Raw genomic sequence first — 23,054 nt, forward strand, 5'->3', positions numbered from 1 at the left:
CGACGTCACCTTCCCGCCCGCTGTCAGATCGTGGCTCCAGAGATATATTTGTTTTAAATGTCGCAATGGTTTTGCGGCTCCCAGTTGTTGTTTTTTCTTCGGAAACGGGTCCAAGTGGCTCTTTCTGTCTTAAAGGTTGCAGACCCCTGTACTATGCCTTCAGGAGACACATAGAGCCAAAGCAAACATTAGACCTTTGTTATGCTCTCAGCAATGGGGCCTAATAACAGAATCAAAAGTGACGAGCAAGGCTAGAGGGGTCACTATACTATGTAATGCAAATCTTAATGCCAGGGAACTGCCATCAGTACTGGAGGGAGAGCGCAAAAGCCAGAGGGATTCCAGAGAGCGTCCAGGGATCGGGAGAAGCAGCCCATCTTCTGGGGAAGAGAATCAGCGTAGCACCAGTGGAGAAGGGGGGCAGGTGGGGGAAGTGGCGAGGCGGTCCCATGACTCCTTGCCTGGGACCAGCGGGGAGAGTAGGGGTCCTCCGTTGCCCACGCCCTCCCTGCGCAGAAGGCTTTCACGCAGAGAGGGTAGGCGGAGACTAGGTGTCAAAGAGCTTCTTTGCTGGAAGAAGTTTAAGAAACGCCCGCTCACGGATTCTGCCAGCGACTGAGTCAGCCACGGGTGAGTGGCGGTCCGGACAGATAAGGTTCACTTTGGCAGCCAACCAGGTGTTTGCACCCAGCCAGGGAGATAGGTGCCTGCTTACACACGAGCAACCCCTTAGAAACCATTACACTTAGGCTGGAGGTTCTGAGCCAGAAAAAAGATAATGATGGTAGATTTATATTCTTAAAAATTAAAGTGTCACAAAAAATATTTACAATAGCTAATATATACAGCCCTAACACAAGACAGAAAAAAAATTATAAAGAAAACCTTGAATAGACTGCAGCTTTACGCTGAAGGGGAAGCTATCGTTACAGCAGACTTTAATTGGAATATAAAGAACGACAGTACTTTCAGATTATCTAAATGGGGATTAAAGGATGTTTTTGAGAGGGGAAACCCCAACACCAAACCTACCTTCTTCTCCAACAGACATAAGACTTTCTCTTATAATGACTGTGTGCTAATTAAATAAGGGAATGAAATCAGTGCTAGAACAGCAAAGACTATGGGAATATGGATTTCAGACCATGCTCCACTATTTGTGGAGCTGGGACTGGAAGAGGATGGAAAAAGCAGGAGATAGCGGTACAATAACCTAATAATGGCAAAAGAGATTGACAGGGAATATATCAGAAAACCAATTGGTTGGTATTTTAAAGAGAACAATGGTTTGGCCGAGATCCCGGTAGTATGGGACACATTCAAAGCTGTTATAGGAGGACATTGTATACTGAAACCCTCCCTGAATAGCATGGAGAAGGTCTGGGAGAAGCCTGTCCGCTGCTCCCAGAGCTGCGGGGGGGGGGTCATATTTTTTTCCTTGATTCCCCCCTCTGAAAACTAGGTGCGCCCCATGGTCAGGTGCGCCCTATAGAGCGAAAAATGCGGTAGTTTTGTTTTGTAGAGACAGAACGCTGCAAACATGCAGCTAGATTCTGTAGGTTTTCTTTTCTTTTTGTAAGCTTCTAAATAAACAGTTGATAGAATAGACGCACTGGTGTTGAGTTATTGAAGACACCATGTTGACACAGAGAAAGCCATTTTATGCTGCTTAAAAACTCTGCTAAAGTCCGACAACTGAGAAGAGAGTGCAGCGTGCAGTGGAAGTTTGTGGGCGTCATAAAAGTGTCAGAGTGCTCGTAAATGAGACTAATTACAGTGCCGAGGCAGCAGACTTCGTGGGTCAAAGGTTTTATGACCCACAAACTTCAACAGCCAATCACTATGGAAGGAAGAAGCCTTGGCCAAAGAAGATAAAGAAGACTGGCAAAATAAATTACTGAACTATGCAGGACAAATTATTACAAAAAAAGGGCAATCGTTCAATGAATATTTTTAAAGCTTTGTGTATAGATTCTTACATGAGACAGAATAATTGCCACACACAGGAAGAACAAATATATAATCTGAGTTGCTCACTTTTATAAATCATTTACTGTGTCAACACAACTAGAAGTTATTAATATTGCAGTTGTTGTACAAGGGTCTATTATTATGACCACAATGTAATGGATATTTAAAAGGTTTTAAAACGCAGAAATAAAACAATCAATCCATCAATTCTGTCAAGGAGGAGCGGAGACGCGAACTTGGTTCACCAGATTAGAAGTCTACCGCTCTTAACCACTACACCACACTGGCTTAGGTAATCAGTGGTTGTAATTACAAGAAGATTTATTGCATACAGTCATTAACCTCGGAGCCACGCACACTAGCGGCTGCTCCTCAGAGAGTTGACCTTCATCTAGGCCGCTCTCACTGTGCTGATAAGATACATTCTCTTCTCCTGAGAAGGGCGTTTTAGCCCATTGCTTTCGGATGGCTGTGGAAAATGCAAGTCTTTCTCCGCTTCTTTTGACTGACTGCCCCCCCCCCCACACACAGACTGCTCATCTTGACTGTGGGAAGTCCTGTCCAGGACAAATTCTAGCACACGGGGACCATTTTATCTAAATTATATAATTAGGTATTTGAACAATAGGTATTAATAATTGCATTATAAATTGGTATTGTTAGAATGAGGCTATTATTGGATTGTAATTGCAAAGTAATAAAAAATATTATTAAAAGAAAAGAAATATCCCTGAACATATGAGAAAATAAAAACTGGGATACAGCAATGCTTGAGTGTCTCACCAAACACAGTAGGTCAATTAGAGGCATTAGAAAAAGACACAGCTTCCAAAAATGGAATAAAACAAAGGCCATTAGATGTACTTCTAGATAAGTTTTTAAAGGTTCAAAAATAAAACAGTAATAACTTTTGGGGAAAAATAAGTAGTATACAAGATCTGAAATAAACATTTTTGCTGGGATTATGCTTTATGTGGCATGCTGATTGGATATGATGGGCAGCCAATCAGGAAATGCTATAGCCTAAAGGGGAGGGGTTCTGGAATGCCTGACATCACAAGGGAGGTGGTTCTTAGCCAGTGGGAGGATGAAACAACCTTAAGAAGAAAGTAAAGGAGAGAAAAGATTGTTCCATGACAACACCAAGGTATCCAAACAGAAATAAGTCTGATGGGTGTAACACTTTCCTTACAAGCTATGATATTTGCAGGGTCTCATTCCAGAGCCAAAAGGTCACTAAGAAGGAAAATGATAAACAGCTTTATAAAACTTCAGATAGTTTTTCTCTTTCGAATACTAGAATCCAGTGTCATCCAATGAAACTGAGTGGTGGTATATTCTAGGGCTGCGTACAGGTGCCCTGCTCTGACTCATGGTCCCAGGTTGTAAATCCAGATCCAGATTATGATCCAGATCATGATCCAAAAAATACAGTTCTTGAAAAAACTCATTTACTAGCATATCAAGGGCTGCTAGATCAGATGGCTTTGAAACAGGATTAGACAACAGTCCTCTTCTTTCTTGAAGCCACAGCAGCAGATGTCAGGCTGCGTCTTGGCAAAAAAAACACAAAATGGCACACCTGGAAAGCCTGGATCACAGCTTCCCTCTGCTTCTTTTTCAGGACCAACAGATGTTCTCCAAAGTCTTGTTAGATTCAAGTGGATTTATATGCGTCCAACTGAGACCGGATCTAGTACTCCATTTTTTCTGATGACCAGGAGGTAGTTGTATAATTAAATGAATATATCTTCCATTAAGGGTGGGGAAGATGTGGCCCTGTGATGGAGGAAGTTGGCACCCAGGAACATCTGAAGACCTCATAGGTCCCACACTATCTATTAAATGGTGAACATCTTACTGGAGTCCTGCAAACTAGATGTCCAGGAGTTATGGTAGAGGAATAGGATGTAAAATGAGAATGTGCTATATTACCTAAAACAATTTTTAAAAATGCCTTGGAATCCTTATGGAACATCTCTTTTGGTTTAAAACTGAGATTGATCCAGCAAAAGAAAATGGAAGACGTTTCAGTTGTATTGGACTCAACAACATCTTTATGTTGGATTGTCTAATACTACTACTACTACTATTACTACTACTGCTACTAATTTTTTATTTATACCCTGCCCTACCCGGCCAGATCCGGGCTCAGGGCGGCTAACACCAGCAAAATTACAATAAAAACATAAGTGGGGGGGACACAAATTTAAAATCCAGGTTAAAATACAATCGAAAATGCAGCCTCATTTTAATAGTAACCCATAGATGAAAACCATAAGGGGAGGGAAACATAAGGGTGAGACTGAGTCCAAACCAAAGGCCAGGCAGAACAGCTCTGTCTTGCAGGCCCTACGGAAAGATGTCAAGTCCTGCAGGGCCCTAGTCTCTTGTGACAGGGTGTTCCACCAAGTCGCGGCCAGTACTGAAAAGGCCCTGGCGTTAGTTGCGACCAATCTAACCACCTTGCAACCTGGGACCTGCAAAAAGTTGTCATTTATGGACCTTAAGGTCTTCTGCATGGCATACCAGGTGAGGCGGTCCCGTAGGTACATCGGTCCTAGGCTGCATAGGGCTTTAAAGGTCAAAACCAGCACCTTAAACCTGACCCTGTACTCCAGCGGGAGCCAGTGCAGTTGGTAAAGCACTGAACGAATGTGATCCCATGGCAAGGATCCCGTTAGGAGCCTTGCTATGCCATTCTGAACCTGCTGGATTTTCTGGGTCAGCTTCAAGGGCAGCCTTAACCGCGTAGAGCGAGTTACAATAATCAAGCCTGGAGGTGACCGTTGCATGGATCACTGTGGCCAAGAAGGGTAAGGGACCAGCTGCTTAATACTGCGGAGATGGAAAAATGCCACCTTTGCTGTGGCTACAACCTGCACCTCCGTGGAAAGGGAGGCATCGAAGGTTACATCCAAGCTCTTGACAGAAGGCACTAGCACTAACTGAGCCCCTGCAAAAGATGGGAGTTGGCTCCCCAACCCCATGTCGTCCCGACCCAGCCAGAGGACCTCTGTCTTCAAAGGATTTAACTTCACCCAGCTCCCACGCAGCCATCCAGCCACTGCGTCCACGGCAACAACACCCTCCCTAGCGCCACCCTCTGTACCCAACCTGAGATAAAGTAATGTAGCCATTGTTGGACTGTGCCCTGAATCCCCACGTCGGCAAGGCGGTGGTTCAAAAGTTCATGATCAACCATGTTGAAGGCTGCTGACAGATCTAAGAGAATCAGCAGTCCCGACGCAACTGACCATCGCCGCTCTATACCTAACATGCTCATAGTCTTAATCTCCATTTGTTGTTGTCTCATTCTAGCTTCAGACAAGACTGAGAGGATGGGGAAGCCAGCGCCCGCAAAGCCCGCAAAGCCCGCAAAGCCTGCAAAGGCTGCAGCTCCAGCAGGAGCAGAACAACCAGGAACTGAAGGTCTGTATACAGCACAGTCATATGGGATGAGGTGTCTCTTAAAGTAGAGGAATGCACGGGAAAGGAAAGTTGATGGGGAGACAGGTAGAAAGTGGAACCAGACATGTTGTGCCAGGGAAGAGTGTGGAGAGAAGCCTACGCAGCCACTTGGGTGCCAGAGATCCACTAAGCCCCATAGAAACCCCAGCATTCAGCCCACTCTTTGCTGCTGGCTGTTGTGTTCCTTTACTGTGTGCAGTCCAGAATGGCTCTAGCATTAGGCAGAATGAGGCAGTTGCCTCAGGTAGCAGGTGCTGGGGTGGGTAGAGATGGGTAGACCACACAAGCTGCACTGCACCTCCTCAGTTAGCCTGCTGCCCCTTCAGCAGCATCAAAACAGAGCCCATGGCCAGCCCAGTAAAGCTTCTGTTTGTGGAATTTGTCAGAGCCCCATATGACCCAGCTGTGATGGCTACTCCTCCAACGTATCTTCGGAACCCATCCAGGCTCTCCTCCAACGGTGATTAACGACCTAAGCCTTTGAATGAGACTTCAGGCATGCACTCCATTGCACAGAGTACCCAGACAGCAGCAGAAGCAGCCAGAAATATATGCTACATTGCTACTTTATTTCTAACTATGCAAGACAGAAAAGAATATGTGTCTGCTCTCCGTGAGAGACAGAAAAAAAAAGAAAAGGTCAAAGAAACAGGAAACCAGTAACATCAACATCCGTCTCCCGTCTCCCGTGAGACTTCCAACAGTCTGGAATGTCAACAGAGTCTTGTGACTCCAAGAACTGCACAGTGGCATAACTGAAACCTAACAGAATTATGTGTACAGAGGGAGTATCTTGTCCAGGGGCATTGGGTATAGGAGGTTTAAGGGGCTTCAGCCATGTAAACATGTTGAGGCAGAGGTCCAAACAAGCTGCAATATTGAGGGGCTCACATCCCCAACCATCGCTGGGCAACCTTTGTGTGCCCCACCCCTGCCCCTGCCCAGAAGACCAAGAGTCAAGAGGAGGCTGGGACAAGCGAGGGGATCTTCACCTTCTCTCCTCCCAAACTCCACCCGGCAGTCCAGGAGTTGAGAGGGGCCTGGGACAAGTGAGGACAATCTTTGCCTTCATTCCTCCCAGCCTCTGCCTGGTATCCTGGCAGACGGAGGGGGCTGGGACGAGCGAGGGCGAAAATCACCTTCTTTGCTCTGCCTCCTCCTCCCTGCCCTATGCCACACTTATACAAATTTCCACATTTACAAAAAGAAAACAGCCAAATACATTTATTGGAGGATGACAGAGACTGCTTGCTCTGAGCAGCCTGATTGGTGTGAGGATCGAAGTGATTATTTTTACAAGCATTCCAGGTGAATAATTTTGATTAACTTGTGATTTCTCTAAATCTCTGGATGCAGAATTTTTGTGACTTTATAAATATCTTCCAGCAAGCGGGTCAAATCACAAAGATCTTTAAATGTTGTGGAATGGAAGAGAGGAAAGTGGGACTTTGTGTCTTCCTTTCTTTTTCCTTTTTCCCTTTTAAAAATACATATTTTGTATATATATATTTTTCTTTGCCTCCTTTTGATAACCCAAAGGAGATGGACATTGTGAGACTGAATTTCATCTGAATTACTTTGTGGATTGCTGATTTTTTAATTATTATTTTTTTGGTAATACATAAACTAAGGATTAATTTTTATTTTTATTCACTCTGAGCATTTTTACAATTTTTTATTGGGATCTGATGGGGTTAGATACTAACTGGTGACAAAGGGTGGAAATATAGTGGTATAGTGACACAGTGCAGCCCAAAAACTAATTGCAGGGTCTTTTTTATTTCCTTTTTAAGTATATAATAAAGGAAAGATCACCATCTAGTGACATTATGATATGGCTATGGCTAAAGTCGGCAAGAAATCAGCTCCAGGCCCATCACAACACCAAGTCAGAGAAAAGGTTTAATTGTAGAAGGAGACACAAATTTGACATTAGAATTTCAATAGAAATGAGAAAAGAGATGGGGGAGGGTATACAGAGACTAGGACAGAAGGCTGATTTTAATGCGCAGGCAGTCCAAAACTTATCAGCAGAAATTGCAGAACTGTCACATAAAACTTCAGCAATAGAGAAAACCGTACAGGATTTAAAGGTGAAAACATCCAGCTTGGAGGAATCATTTAAGAAAGTAGAAGGGGAGGTAAGAGAAACAAAGGGGAGCAAGAAAGAATGAGGGGGGATGCTGAAGCAATCAAATTGCTTTATGAGCAGACTCTGGATGAGATCACAGTTATGGAAGTACATCTAAAAGATTTGATTCTTAGTTTGAGATTTGCCAGAAGATACGGCAGTGGAATTAAGTGAAAAAATAATGAAAGAACTTGAGAATTTGATTGAAATGGGTGGAGAAACTGTTAAAGTGGCAGTGGATAGATCTTTTCACGTAAAATCAAGATATGCTAAAGCAAAAAGTCTGTCGGGTGATTGGTTTTTTAAAAAATTCAAAGAGATTTAAAGACAGAGTAATACAGAAGCACTATCAGAAAAATCTCAGGATGATGACCAGAGAATAATAATTTTGAAAGAAATCCTGATGGGACTACTTCGGAAAGGAGCAAATTACAAATATCTGATGGACACACCGTAATAAAACAAAATCGCTTTTCATTGGGAATACCCTGATGGAGTCTCCTTTATATTTAAAGGGTGAAAGTAGAGATGTAGAGATCCCACAGAAGCAGATAAATTCTGGAGAAAATGTGGAAAAGAATTAGCAGGAGAAAGAGCATTTGGTTTGGAGCCACAACATGAAGAAGAATCAACAGAGGGGGAGAAGAGAGATAAAATAATAATAATAATAATAATAAATAATAATAATAATAATAATAATAATAATAATATCTTTATTGTCATTGCCCCCAAAATGGCATTGATAATCCTAATGTGGAATGTAAATGGACTCAATAATAAAACAAAAAGGGTAGGGATTGAACATGTGGTAAAAATAAATAAATTTGAACGTGATTTGCTCTCAGGAAATGGATATTGCGATGAAACACAGAAGAATTCTGATCAATAAAAGCTTATTGAAAGGACTTTGTGACCTCTGACTATACAAACAAAAGAGGCATAGTAATGTATACAAAAACCAGAATTAGATCCAAAACAGTTCTTTAAAGATGAGTAAGGAAGAATACTGATAATACAGATTACATCACATGGAGAGAGAAAAAAAGAATATTAATAGATGTAGATGCACCAAATGACAACAAATCTGACTTTTAAAAGAGACGAGGAAATCTTATTCGAATATACGAATGAAAAGATAATTTTGATGATAGACATGAATGGTGTAGCTTCGGTGGAATGGGACAGCACTATAAGAGGAAGCGATACAAAAGAAGGGAAGCTACCTAAGGCCTTTTTCAGATGACAGAAAATGTAAGTCTAATTGATATGTGGAGCGAGAAACACCCACTGGACAGACAATTTACATTTTACTTGTCTGAGAATAATTCAGCGAGTTGAACAAACTCTGTATGGACTTCTAGAAATTTGTACACTAAGGTAAAGAAGGTAAAAATTTTACCCAGGACATTATCAGATCACAACTCTATTATTATGGAATTAAGAACAGAGCAAAATTGTTGATTCAGACTAAATGAGAATTTATTAATCAAGAGATATTAGAAAAGGGGGGAATATTAAGAGATTGTTTTGAGATCAATCTGAATTAGGAGACAATTTGAAAGTGGTATGGGATGCAAGTAGAGGAGTCTAAAGACTTTTTTTTAAAGAAGTGGTTTAATAACTGCCTCTTTCAGTGGGTCTGAGAAGGCTACCTCACAGAGAGAAGCATTCACCACCCCACGGAGCCCATTGCCCAGCCCTTCCCGGCTCACTTTTATGAGCCAGGATGGGCAAGGATCAAGGAGACAGGTGGCTGGTTTCACTCATCCAAGCAGCCTGTCCACATCCTCGGAGATAGCAGATTGGATGAGCAAGTAAAAAGGATGAGCAAGTAAAATCCTCAGTGATACACTGGGCAACTGATATCAGTCATAATATAGACATGGAAGCATGGGAATGATTGTGGAGTATGGATATAAAATTCACAGCATGCTATGGTTTAAGAGAAAATTATATGAAAATGATATCTTGTTGGTATCTAACAGTGAGTAAACTGGTAAAAATGTATAAATCTAAATCAAACAAGTGTTGGCAATGTAACGAGAAAGAAGGTTCTTATTATCATATGTGGTGGTCTTGTACTAAGGTTAAAGCTTACTGGGAAATGATCTACAATTAATTGAAAAGGAACCCAGAAACTTAACTTTCTTTCTTTCTTTCTTTCTTTCTTTCTTTCTTTCTTTCTTTCTTTCTTTCTTTCTTTCTTTCTGATATATATTTTTATTAATGATTTCTTGGTTAACAAAAGTATGTGTAATGTCTCTTATTTTTCAAGTTACACTTTCTTCAGATCAGTTTCATTTGTTGAGACATTAGTGTTGTATTAGGGAGAAAAGGGGGTAAGAAGTGAAGGGGGAAATGGTGAGTCAGGTAGGGTCGGGTGCCAATGTTTCACCTCAGATCATATAAATCTTTCACCTTTTGAAGCTTTTCTTTTGGGAATTATAAGGACAGAACTACCCAAATTGTATAGAAATTCATTTATGTATGCTACTACAGCAGGAAGAATGCTACTTGCCCCAAAGTGGAAAGAAGCAGAAGTTTCAGCAAAGGAGAAATGGCTATAAAAACTTATGGAATATGTGTGAGCATTAAATGCCCATTTGCAGATAGTAAATTCAGTCCTTTACAGCAGAATGCAGAAGAAGCAACTGTGGTTGGAATAGTAACACCAAAGGTTTTATTTATTGTGCAATGTGAGAATGAGATATTATAATACTAACAATATGCATAAATGGCAAAAGTTACGGGAAGAATAAGAAATCGAGATAAGAAACTTTTTATAAAGGAATGGAAATGGTTTATTGAATATTTACAGATAAGTTGAAAACAGATAAAAACATTAGGATTATGATAATAATGTGCAGTTTCATAAGAATATATACAGGTATTTAAAGTAGATAATTCAATGAGCAAGTTAAATAAATTGGGATATGCAGAAGATATTAAAAAATAAATTTAAGGAACCACAGAAAGAGGAGAAAGGAAGTCAAACTTTGAAATGTTAAAATGATTGTAAAACTAATGAAATCTATAAACTTGAAAAGTATAGATTAAAACTTTTTAAAAAACAAAAAAGATGGAAAAGTTTCCTCAAGCAGCAAGGCATCTCGCCTTGCTTTCTCCATCTCCTTAGCTTCCCAAGGACCCACCCCCTGAACCACTGAATGTTTCTTTTTAATGGCTACCACAGTGTATGAAAATCCTTTTTTCTGGGGTGGCAATGATATGTTGGCTACTGATGGCTAAAGCAGAATTGTCTTTCTTCAAGCATCTGGTTTTCAGAAGTTTGTAACCTTCATAAAATCTCCCACGGGTGAATACATTATCGTATTTATGATGCTCCTCTTTACTGCGTTGACACTGCTGCTTTTCCTGCTATGTAAGTACATAATTGGCGTACTTTGCTACTACTGTCCTGGGCTTTGCTTGAATGCCAATAGCATTTCCAAAAAGAGATGGTAGGATCCAGTTTCCATTTACCCCATTTACCCGCTCTCTTTGATATCAGGGAGGGAGTTACAGCTGTCACCCACTGAAAGCAATGGCACTGTTTGGTTCTCCCTGAATAAGTGAGTTCCAGCATTTGGAACAGAAGCACAGGCTAACACAACTCCCTGGGACACCCTGGGCAATTCCCTTTCCCAGTTGCCATTCTCTGCTCCTTTCCCAACTAATCCTCATTTGCTTTGGAAGACCCCCCATTCCTGATCCTCGCCAGCCTGCTCTCTGCTAGGGCTCCAGTCCCTTGAAGAAAAGTGCTTGGGGAAAACAGGCTGCAGAGGATAAGGCCATGGCCAAAGTGGGTGGGTCCAGAGCCTACCTAAATATCTAGATATATGCGGGGCTTTTTTCAGCTGAAATTGATCAGGACGCTGTTCTGGCCCCTCTCAGGTGGGCGCCATTGCCATTTTAAGAGAAGAAGGGAGGCATTCATGCTGAGTTCCAGCACCTCTTTTTGTAGAAAAATAGCACTAGATAGATGAGCCCTTGACCTATTTGAACACCTAATTCATTTTTAAAGGGCACTTGAAAGTAAGCAAAGCTGGGGGGGGGACAAATGATCCAAGAATTTGCATATTTTAAGCATGTGGCAGAGCATGAGGCAGCCTGGCAAATGCAAGACTGTAGGACAAAGAGGACAGGTCTATCTAGACAACCAAAAAGCTAAAGCTCTCAAAGGAAGGCCAAACCATCTAATGACAGAAGTAACAGGCCAAATTGGTCTGAAGTCCTACCAAGAGCTGACAGCAGGAAATATTAATAGAGGTCATATTCATGGTTTTGTTGATTTGATTTCTTATCTGCGTTACAAGTCATCAATCTAAATTCAATATTAAAAGTAGTTTGAAACCAAGTATCCCCTCCCCCAGGTAGTCAGACGTTTTAATCATTTCTTTTCTACCTACTTTATCCTTAGATCAAAAGGAAGTGAAAATAAGAACTGAGTTTCAAATGGCAATGGATATGATTCGGACCTTTGTTGTTGGGCTTGATTCAATCCATGAAGACAAGGATGGTAAGCATTTTTTTATCACAGTTTCATTGCTCAGCAGGAAGAAAATCAGATGGTTGTGATTCTCACACACCCCCACTAGAAATGCTGTCCTTCCCCATCAAACTGTAATTCACAGTGTTTGTGCTGCTGCAAGATTTTAGCACTAGCCCAAGGGAACTTTGCCCCCACTTCTCCCTGCATGCCATCACCAAAGCTGCTCTGCAAGGTGGGGAACAGATTTGAGGGAAAGGGGCGGAAGATTGCATTGCGCAAGGAGAAATTCCTGCACTGACATAATGTCCTCCTTAGAATTATGTGGAATGCGACACAATATTCATCAGGAAAAGAGTTTTGGCGCCTCTATTTTCTTAGATCGCACAAAGCATAACAGAAAACTGCAAAGTAATCTTGGTTATTTGGCTTTACTGTGTGACTCAGTGGGGAATTGTTTTGTGCCCTGTGATTCGCAGCAGAAAAGGAGGACAAAGGAGGGGAACATTAGAGATACTTCATGAGCCACTTTCAATATGAGAATAGGATAGTGGGTTGCATGGGTCTTTGGTCTAATCCGGCTGCAAGATTCTTCTGAGGCTTTTCATTGGTGATCTCAGCCACAGAGAATCAAGTCTGTCCTCATATTCATAAGAACCCCATCCTGGAGCTCTGCTTCTTGTTTCAGGCTAGAGTGTTTGAAAATGTTTGAAAATGGTTTCTTAGTATTTACACATTGTTATAATCTTTTGCCTTGAACTATTTCAAATCTTTTAGACTTCGGAATACTCGCTGTAGCTCAAAACAAATCAGAGGAAATGCGGTATCTTGCCAAGAAAAATGATGAACTGCAAAAAGTAATTGGTAAGCTACCCTGTGATGCTGAAGAATTGTAGCACAGTGAGAACCTGCCCCGAGTCTGCCCCAGCTGAAAGCCCCTCCTCTAGCTGAATACTCTTAGAGCCAGAGCAGAGTGCTGCCCTCCTTTGCATCCAGCCACCCTAGGGAAACATCAGAGATATTCAGTTCAGCTCTCCTGAACTTTTGAATTGATTTAGCCTCTGTGGTTAGGAAAGAAAAGACTTTGCCATTCTTTGCTATAACAGAGACAATCAAAACAGGTCAGCTGAAAGACCTGTCCTTTATTATGTTCACTCATGAGAGCCCCGCCTCTGCAGAGACAATCAAAAGAGGTCAACTGAAAGAGAGAGATTCATGAGCAGCACTTCAAAGGCAACTTCCGCCAACTTGGTCAGAGAGACTGCTGGGCAGTGGGGTGGTTGGTGCAACAGTAAAATCTCTCTCCTGTTTCACAAGCCCATCATCAGGAAGTGTAAAGGGATTATAAAATTGTCTATAAAGCTTTAGATGCAAGAGCAAAGAATGGGAATGAATGCATATCACATCACTTGTACATAAAAAGCAAGCTAAAGATGTTCAGCACCAAAACACACATTTTGTGAGAGTGGTATAACGCCATTTCCCCTCTTTCTCTTTGACCTTTGGAAATTTGATTGCTTTTAAAGACATTGTTCCAAAACCAGGTCTAAATCCTGATTGACATGGATCTAGAAAAGTAGTTTTCTCCAAGAGCCTCTGGATCTGGTCCACAACCACCCGCTCAAGAACCTTGCCCAGGAAGGGGAAATTAGCAACCAGCAGGCAGTTACTTAGATTTTCTGAGCACAGCGAATATTTCTTCAGGCCTGCCTTCAAGCAGGCTGGGAGCAGCTCCTTTTGTAAAGAGGCATTACTCACCTTTCTAGTCCAGCCAGCTGTCCCCTCCCTGCTAGTTTGTATCAGCCACAAGGGGCAGGGTCCAGTGTACAAGTGGTTGTCCTGACGGATCCAAGGACCTTGTCCACATTCTTGAACCTTGTTGGATAACTGCCCGGGTCCGGCACATTTCCCTATGCCAGAAATCCCGGCCGGCAGCAGAGCAGCAGCGTGTGCTTGATGTGTGAGTGAAGAGAGAGTCCAAACGCTGTTTGTGCCTAATCTAAACAGCTTCATTTACACAAACAGATAAAACAAACAATCCCACTGGAGCCATAGCATTTATCTCTGACTCTTCTCCGGTGAGAAGTGAAAGTAACTTCACAGGCAAAGAACTCAGCTCCTGGATGTAGGAAGCTCCTCCCCAGATGCAGGACACATAGAGGTTAACCCTATAGCCACCAAACCTCACAAACCTTACCGACTGAAACATGCCCAACACAATGGAAACAGACTCTGCTCTTTGAGATTTGTCTGCTGTAATAGCAGGGTGGGTCAAGATGCCAGGGGATGCAAGCAATTTTATCCACAAATGCTTTGCAAGCAAGTCACAGAAAGCTGCTTTCAGTTGGATCATCTCCTTTGGGCCAGACTGTAGCAGGCCCCACACTACCTGGGAAGGAGAACTCTGCTGGATAGCACAATGGAGGAAGCAAAGCAAGGCTTCTTTGTATCCTTCACTGCCACTTGGAAGGTTCAAGGATGAACCCTCACCAGTAGTTGAATGCATTCAACCAGATTTTTCCTCCCCATGCGTTCAAGCCATCTCCCAACTTCTTTTTTCGCCCTCTCCTCTGCAGTATACTAGGGGGCAAAACAGGCTGTATGAAGTGGGAGAGGGTACTCAGGGCCAATTGTGTCCACGGCCCAAGCCAAGGCAGGGGGTCTTCTGGGTAGTTGTGCCCACCTTGTGGCACTCCCTCCCCCCAGATATCAAGGGGAAAAAACTACTATCTGACTCTCAGAAGACATCTGAAGGCAGCCCTGTTCAGGGACGTTTTAAATAGTTGATTGTGTTTTCATTTTTTGGAAGTAGCCCAGAGTGGTTGGGGGGGAACCCAGTCAGATGGGCAGCATATACTTTGTTGTTGTTGTTATTTGGTTGTTCCAGAGATCAGCCAAAACTCAGCAGGAGCACCTGTCAGATCAGCTGGAAAATCCCCCAGAGCCATTGGAAGCACACTGGATTTGGAAGCCCACTAGATCCATCCTGTCAGCTCAGCAGGGAGAATGCTTGGGAGCAAAGTGGGTGGTAAAGCTGCAGAATCCTTCATCTGTCCCAGTTGCCCAATGCCAGGAGCCTACATCCTAGATTCCCCTCCCCCCTCCACAACTCAACAGAGGGCCTGGAAAGAGAAAGAGAATTTTGATAAACCACAACTACTCCCCCTTCCCAACCTTCAAGTCTGCCCTGATGCTGCCCTAAGTATCCAGGTGGAAACAAGTAGGTGAGGTTCTTGACTGCGCTCCCTGTTCCAGCTATGCCCACCCAGGTATTTACTGCAGCATCAACATGGGTTGAAGAGTGAATGTTTTTATTGTTTTAAGATTTCTGAGCTTCCCAGATGAATATTATCACGTGAAGACGGAAATGAAATTAATAAAAATAATTGAAATCTGCACAGGCATACAAGGTGGTTCCCCTTAAATTCCCTATCTTGTTTTCTTTTTCTGATCTTCCTGCATATCTGGCTTGACTCGAAGAGCACCTTACTGAAAATTTGAATGAGGGTTGGTTTGTATATCAAAGGACAATGTATTTGCTTTCTCGTGACCAAGACTCATGGGCAGATTCCAAAAAAAAATGTGAGGGGCAAGGCGCCCAGCTCATGTCTGTGGAAACAAGGGAAGAACAGGTGAGCATCAAAGCTAAGTATAGGAAAGGTAGGGGATCTTCTTGAGCCAAAGGGCTCCTATCATCACTATCCATTTAGGAAGGTTACATGTACCTGTACGCAGCCAAGACAGCAATACCATCAGTCAAGCCAAGGGGTGGGAGGGGCAGGGAGAGCTGCTACCATCTGGGACTCAGTAAGGTTTCTTGGAGCTGCTGAGCTCTAAATAGAATGAAGCAGGCAGTCAGGAAGGAGATCTTCAAGGAGGAGAAAGAGGAGGAGTAGATACTTCAGAGGCATCTATCTCTTGGATTCTCTGTAAATTCTTCCTCTGCTCTTTGAGATGTATTGAGTGCTTAAACAAACATTTCCCTCACCACGCTAACCTTCTGGCAGGAGAGTATCATGGAGATGACTCTAGAGGAGCTTGCAAGGTATATCCATCTCCCAGCCCTTAGCCCTGGCAGAGGGGCTACTGGGGTGCTGCAAGGCACAGACATGGGTAAGATCCCATCATCATGCCATCAAGCATACCACAACCGGACTGATTCCAGTGTCTCTGGAACCAACCATCAAACATGGATGCAGAAATTGGAGTATTTGACACACAGGCCACTGTCCTGCTAGGTGGTTCCAAGACCAACTGTTCTCTGGCACAGTCATTTACAGTATCTGGAAATTATAACTCTGTGTCATGACTGGAAGACATATGTAGTCAGTCTCGGTGAGGGCAGGTGAAGTTCCCCTTCACTACAATATTTCCTCTTTGGGATGCTTCCTTGATTCCATCACCATCATCTTCGTCATTCATCATCATCATCACCATCAGCACCATAATTTTGATAAGGGGGACAATACCACATCCAGTATATGAAATTATTATTGGAGATGGGAATACAATGTATAGTTTTGATCACTTTCCCCCCAAAATTTGGATTGGGTCTTCAAATGTGATACCTTCTCCTTTTAAAATGTGTTTGTTTTATGCCTGTTGAATTTCTGTAAAGGGCTATAGTCTCCCAGAGAAAGGGACATTGTCTTAAAAGATTTTATTTGTTCTTTCTCAACACCCCTACCCTAGTTTTTTATAAACGAGCAAGTGCAAAAGCGTAAGAAGTTTTTTTGGTTTGGAGTCTATAAAGACCGGGCAACAAAGAAATGGTGGTGGCTGGCAGGAATAGAGGCTACGATCACGTAAGTTTCTGCAGAAACATATGTTAATGGCATGCATTCCAAAAAGTTGCAGATTCTGTTTACATAATTCGTTCTTTCCCTTTCCAAATATATTTTGCTATGCAATTTTCTCTACTACCAAAGATCTACATATGTACTTCTCCACATCATTGCCCAGATGAGCGGCTGCTGCTTCTCACTAGGTTGGAGAGGCAGGAAGGCTACTCTTCCTGCTTCTCTAACCTAATGAATGTGGTGATTCGGAAGAGGCTGAAGGCAGGCTTTTAAATGGTTTGTGCTCCTTAGTTCAGCTTCAAAAGGACTTGCAGGAACCTAAAGCTGAGCAACACTGCCAGCTGGCAGTTTAAGACACCATGGTTCTCTTTAAATATCTAACAACTCTTTTCAGCTTGTGTGGATGGATGTACAAGGTCAGAGTAAGATCTCACTCATCCACAGTTTGGTAGTAGAACAGAGAACTGGTCTGGCATTTATTACCAGCGCTGCATTAACAGAGGGCTGCTTTCAATTTTGCAAGGTCTCCTGGAACAAAATCCAATGACATTCATCTTCATTGATGCACCCAGTACCAACCACTAATCCTTTTTGACAAAGGTATTGAGTAAACTTTACAAGCAGGCAGTGGGGTTGTATAATTCTAGCTGGGAAATTAAACCCTGTATGCCAGCGGTTCCCAGTTAGCTAAGTACTGCAGATCCCTTCATTTTCAAAAGCCACGCCATGGGCCACTGTACCTTTGAACATTTTGATATCTCTGTGGCAGTTTTAGTTATGTGAATGACACCATGAAACCCCTGGGTGGGTGGTCTGTGGACCACCAATTGGGAGCCACTACTGTATGTGATCTTAGACTTGATCACCCAACATCTCGTGGGAGTAAAAAACACCTACTATTACTAGTAATATAAATTTAATAGATTTACAGAGAGCTAAAAATGAGGAAGTTATCACAGAATAAGTTTATCACAAAATTTTAGTGCTGTGTAGTGGGACTTGATTCAGGATACAATGGACACTGGAGAATGCAAGTGACAATAAGAGTGAGGCTAGGGTGATACCTTTGTCAACTATGGATAATTGATTAAACTTAGAATCAGCATGTAAGATTTAGATAAGATATATATGTGAGAGATATATTGTTTCAATCAACCCTATTATGGCTTTGTGGTTATAGAATTAATTTTGTAATTCATTTGTAGACATAGCTATTTTTGTTTCTGTATAGTGTCATTGCTCTCCTCATGCATGGGGTGGGTGATGGATGTGAGATGAGGTGGATGAAGGCGGATGCAAATCTAACATGGTTTTAATATGCTCAGAACAATCACTACTGTGCTAACTCTGCTACTTGAGAGTAAGGATCTGTCAACACTCACAACGGTCCAGAGCAGTTCTGAGGAGGATGTGGGTGCATATGGAAAGGAGAGAGGGCCAGTTCCTTTGCAGAAATGGAAATCCTGGCAATAGCAGAAGTATTGCATTGGATACTGCCCAAACTAAATTGACTGACAGTTCTTGTATGTACCAAAGAGCCTCCAAAGGTGACACCCTCACTTTTTGTAGTTTCCTATGAGAAATCACTTCATGTGAAAAGAAAAGAGGCAGTCTTGACCCACAGTTGTTGTTGTTGTTTTCCTTACATGGTTAGAATTCTAAAATCTGGGGAGAAAAATCCATCCCAATTGTGGGTGGATGTTAAGAGAGAAAGAGCTGAACATCTTTTTAATGGTAGAAGGCATGGGGAGCACATGAGGAAGTAGACATCCAATCTTGATTGATCAGTGCTGCTCTTTTCTTTTCAGGTACTGGAAAAAAGATGAGCCTAAAAACGAAGACAGAAACCACTGTGCTGCAATAGGCCTTGATTGTGATAAGGATTGCTGGATCGCATTACACTGTGAGCAACGCATGGGGTACATTTGTAAGAAGGTGCCTAGTGATGTTTGGCTCTAAGAAGACACGTTAAGATGAACGAAACTGGATCTCATGATCACTACACAAAAGCAAAACCAGGAGATCACTCCACCTCACTGTTTTAATGCACAATCCACACTCTGCCATCTAGATTATATGACTCTTTGGCATCAGCACTCAAAAACACCTTGAAAAGAAATCATTCTGCAAACTCAAATGTAGATGGCTACAAAAATAAAGAATGGAAGCATCCAGTCATAGCCTGTTTTCTGTTTAATGTATTTATTTGCAATGCATACCAATATTTGTTTCCTTACTCTCTGTGTTTGATGCCCCATTGCCCCTTCTGATCTCCATGGTTGCTACCTTACAAGGCACATAAGGACAACCATGCATGCCAGGCAATGAGAACGGGGGCCACCCAGCGTTTGGTGTCCCCTTCTAGCAGACTAATCACAAATACAACTTTGGCTTTATCACTGGGTAATTCCAGCGCCCTTACTCTGATAAGGAGCCAACATTCCACAACAAACACACTGAACTGCTCTTGATTTCTTCAGAGCTTGGCAGGGGGCAAGACTTGGGCCCACACCAGTGTGGGCCCAGTACTGGCAGCATGTGCTGCTCCTTACATGGCATTCATGGCCGCAGGGGTGCCAACTTGAATAAACTTTTGGGGTGGAACAGGTAAGCTCCCCTCTGCATAATCAATCACAAGACAGTGCACACACATCATTTGAATGACAATGCCCATGAACTTGAGGGAGGCGGCCCCCTAATATATTTTATTGGGGACTCTACCTCTAGGAGTTGGCTCCTATGTACTGTGGCCATCAACTGAGTTAAGTGGTTGTGGTTGCTTCAATCTGTCCTATGGCGGCCAAGAGGGCCAAAATGGAGCCCGGCAGGCTTTCGCTGCACATGCAGGTCCTTGCCAATCAAAGAAACGTCCTCCGGCCTCTTTGGCCGGTTAGCAGAGCGATCACAGCGGTCAGAAGCGATTGCAGTGTGTGGGTAATAATTCAGAACACACACAAGGCGTTCTCTTATCTTCTTTAATCGTGTAGCATAACATCATAAATTACACCCGGCGAAAGCTCGCACATCTTTCCTCTAGCAGAGCGTACGAGAATAAAATACTCAGAGTAAACCACTCCCGTATGTGTCTTGCAGCCACGCCTCAAGATGTGAGACGTCACTCAGAACTCTTTAACCCTGTAAGTTCTGAAACCCTTAACATGTCCTGTGTACCCAGCCAATGAGAACTGATATTTTAATCTTTACTGTCGGGGAATGAACTGAACGGGAAGACTCGGAAGTGTCCACCCAGTCTGTTCGGCTCCTCTTAGAGTAGGAGGGAGAGTGGGAAGGTTCGCCACCTTGTCTCCAGCAGTTTCAAGAGGAGGAGAAGGCAGAACTGAATTATAGCTTCCCCGTCCCCCTGCTGCATCTCACTCTTGACTCATGTTAAGCTTGTGGTCTCCTTAGACCCCTAGATCCTAGTAGCCATTTTATTTGTTTTCTTATTATTAAATTTCTATAACACGCTTCACTCAAAGCTCACTGTGTGATAGCTTGCATTTTTGAGGTACAGAACATTTTTTACCTATTGATTCAAGTTCTGGTATTTTCTCTGTCTAACACAAGCTAGAAGTTGGTGCCTTCTCTAGCTGGTGCAACCTGGAACATTATGCTGACAAGTAAGTTTCCATTCTGCTGAGAGCAGGTGCTGTTTTGGGTTAAGCTGGTTTAAGCAAGAATGAACTGGTCCTGTAATCTTTCTCCCAAGGTCATGTTGCCTTTTAGTAACAGGCCAGAGGGAGCCTGGTTTAATTCTCTCTTTTTCTTTCTTGGTTCTCCCTCTGCTTTGTTTCTGTGTGTTTTTTCTCATTTGAGTGGTGATTTGTATGTGGTATATTTAACTTAATTCAGCATACAATGGACACTGGAGAATGCAAGGCCTTTCTTCCTCTCAGAGTCGTGGACCAAGAGGGAGCAGGATTTAGCCCTCCTGGGAAAATCTGTGTTCTGCAGAGAAAGTGAGGATTACGCAAAGGCACCACTAACCACTGTAAAGCCCAAAAGGATTGCGCCTTGTAGCATCCCCAAGCAGCCTCTCTGCCGCCTGGATCGCTCCTTAAAGGAGTGGAGAAGATCGGTGACATTGAGGTGAGGAGGCTAAGGAGGCATTTTCTGTCTCTGCGGAACGAAGCCTCAAGCTCCCCTGGGATTCAGTGACAGGGTGTCAATCAAAAAGAAACCTGAATCGAAATCTCAATACAGGTCTGTAATTTAACTTGGATGATTTGGAGGGCAGCAGGGTGAAAATAAGGAGGTCAACCCCGACTGTGGCACAATTTAAAAGTGAATGACTTTCTGGAAAAAATATGTTGTTTTTTCAAGTGGACCTTCCTGCAGCAGGATTTATAATTTGAAATATTACAATTGTCCCCCCTTTATTTGCTATATGAACTACGGGGGGGGGGGTTAGAAATACTCCCTCCAGCTTGGCTCCATACGTCTATTTCCCCTCTTTTGGGACTCTCTGATCGGCTGGGGAAGAGTTTTCAGACTGTTACATTCTTTTTGTTTCTTTCTCTTCTATAATTTTCCGCAAACTAAGGCAACATTTTAAATTACTCTGCTGCATTTTGTAACAAAAGAGAGTGTCATATTATTGTTGACTCCCTGAGTGAGTGCTTGAGGGCCCTGCTCTTGCCACTTACCATCTGGCCTGGGGCGGGGCCTGGGGCCTCATAAGGACTGTGTGCTGCTTGCGGCCTGCTGCCCAGGAAGACTCCCTGAGTGAGTGCTTGAGGGCCCTGCTCTTGCCACTTACCATCTGGCCTGGGGCGGGGCCTGGGGCCTCATAAAGAACTGCGTGCTGCTTGCGGCCTGCTGCCCAGGAAGACTCCCTGAGTGAGTGCTTGAGGGCCCTGCTCTTGCCACTTACCATCTGGCCTGGGGCGGGGCCTGGGGCCTCATAAGGACTGTGTGCTGCTTGCGGCCTGCTGCCCAGGAAGACTCCCTGAGTGAGTGCTTGAGGGCCCTGCTCTTGCCACTTACCATCTGGCCTGGGGCGGGGCCTGGGGCCTCATAAGGACTGCGTGCTGCTTGCGGCCTGCTGCCCAGGAAGACTCCCTGAGTGAGTGCTTGAGGGCCCTGCTCTTGCCACTTACCATCTGGCCTGGGGCGGGGCCTGGGGCCTCATAAGGACTGTGTGCTGCTTGCGGCCTGCTGCCCAGGAAGACTCCCTGAGTGAGTGCTTGAGGGCCCTGCTCTTGCCACTTACCATCTGGCTTGGGGCGGGGCCTGGGGCCTCATAAGGACTGTGTGCTGCTTGCAGCCTGCTGCCCAGGAAGACTCCCTGAGTGAGTGCTTGAGGGCCCTGCTCTTGCCACTTACCATCTGGCCTGGGGCGGGGCCTGGGGCCTCATAAGGACTGTGTGCTGCTTGCGGCCTGCTGCCCAGGAAGGCTCCCTGAGTGAGTGCTTGAGGGCCCTGCTCCTCCCTGCCACTTACCATCCGGGCCCAGGGCGGGGCCTGACAGGCCTCACTAGGACAGTTGTTATTGCCGGAGAGGCACAGAGTGTTTTTAAAATGTTTTATAAAATTTTTTTTCTGGATTTTTTGTATGTGGGGGGTGGGGGTGGGATTGATGTTTGGTTGGGCTTGGGGAATTATTATTTTTTATTTTGATGTTTTTGTAATTTTTATATTTTTTGTTTGTATTGTTGTATTGGTTTTGTTTGTTTGTTTAAGGTGTTATTTTGTTTTTAGGGGGAGGGGTCAGGGCTGCCGGGGAGTGGGCCCCAGCCCACAAAATGGCTGGGGCATGTTCCACAGGGGGGGATGCACTGGGACAACCGATCTCAGTGATCACGGGTAGGAGGAGGAGTTACGCTAAGACCAGACCATGTCATTACAGAGGAGGCAGGTTTAGTCGTTGTCTGAGGACTATCCCTGCCTCCGGGTCTGGTCCTGTCCGGACGGATACTAGAATCAGCAAGGGATACCCACATGGCCTGAAGGTGCTGCTGTGCAATGCCAGGTCAATGATTCAGAAGACCACTGCCATCCATGACTTGATCATGGATGGAGGATTTGACCTGGCATGTGTAACAGAGACTTGGTTGGATGAAGCAGATGGGCCTGTTCTTGCCGCTGCTTGTCCACCAGGTTTCTCTTACGCACAGCAACCCAGGTCATGTGGGCGGGGAGGGGGGGTTGCAGTGATTTTTAGGAAGTCATTAGTTTGCACCGGGCGTCCTAT

General features: G+C 43.7%; 1 protein-coding gene across 4 annotated transcripts; it reads left to right on the top strand.

The window, feature by feature from the left end:
• Positions 1–3,007: 3,007 nt before the first annotated feature.
• Positions 3,008–19,041, top strand: LOC309540749 (CD209 antigen-like protein C). 4 transcript variants are annotated; one of them, XM_082237821.1, is made up of 9 exons: positions 3,008–3,118; positions 3,596–3,698; positions 5,299–5,403; positions 10,845–10,955; positions 11,994–12,092; positions 12,840–12,926; positions 15,543–15,694; positions 16,755–16,867; positions 18,670–19,041. In XM_082237821.1, exons 3-9 carry the CDS (start codon positions 5,313–5,315, stop codon positions 18,818–18,820), a joined length of 804 nt encoding a protein of 267 aa, XP_082093947.1. In that variant the 5' UTR covers positions 3,008–3,118; positions 3,596–3,698; positions 5,299–5,312; the 3' UTR covers positions 18,821–19,041. The 4 variants fall into 4 exon arrangements, with proteins under 4 accessions (XP_082093947.1, XP_082093946.1, XP_082093948.1 ...); XM_082237820.1 differs by having other exon boundaries at positions 3,596–3,695; XM_082237822.1 differs by having other exon boundaries at positions 3,596–3,695; positions 5,304–5,403.
• The last annotated feature ends 4,013 nt before the right edge of the window (positions 19,042–23,054 follow it).

This window comes from Podarcis vaucheri (assembly GCF_965113315.1).
Source record: "Podarcis vaucheri genome assembly, chromosome: 9".
Lineage (NCBI taxonomy): Eukaryota > Metazoa > Chordata > Lepidosauria > Squamata > Lacertidae > Podarcis > Podarcis vaucheri.

What these genes read in the sequence shown, in the direction of transcription:
- LOC309540749 (XM_082237821.1), top strand. Translation starts at nt 5,313, where the DNA reads ATGGGGAAGCCAGCGCCCGCAAAGCCCGCAAAGCCCGCAAAGCCTGCA. An exon ending in AATCCATGAAGACAAGGATG is followed by an intron (nt 12,093 to 12,839) that starts GTAAGCATTTTT and finishes CAAATCTTTTAG; the next exon opens with ACTTCGGAATACTCGCTGTA. An exon ending in TGAACTGCAAAAAGTAATTG is followed by an intron (nt 12,927 to 15,542) that starts GTAAGCTACCCT and finishes CTTGACTCGAAG; the next exon opens with AGCACCTTACTGAAAATTTG.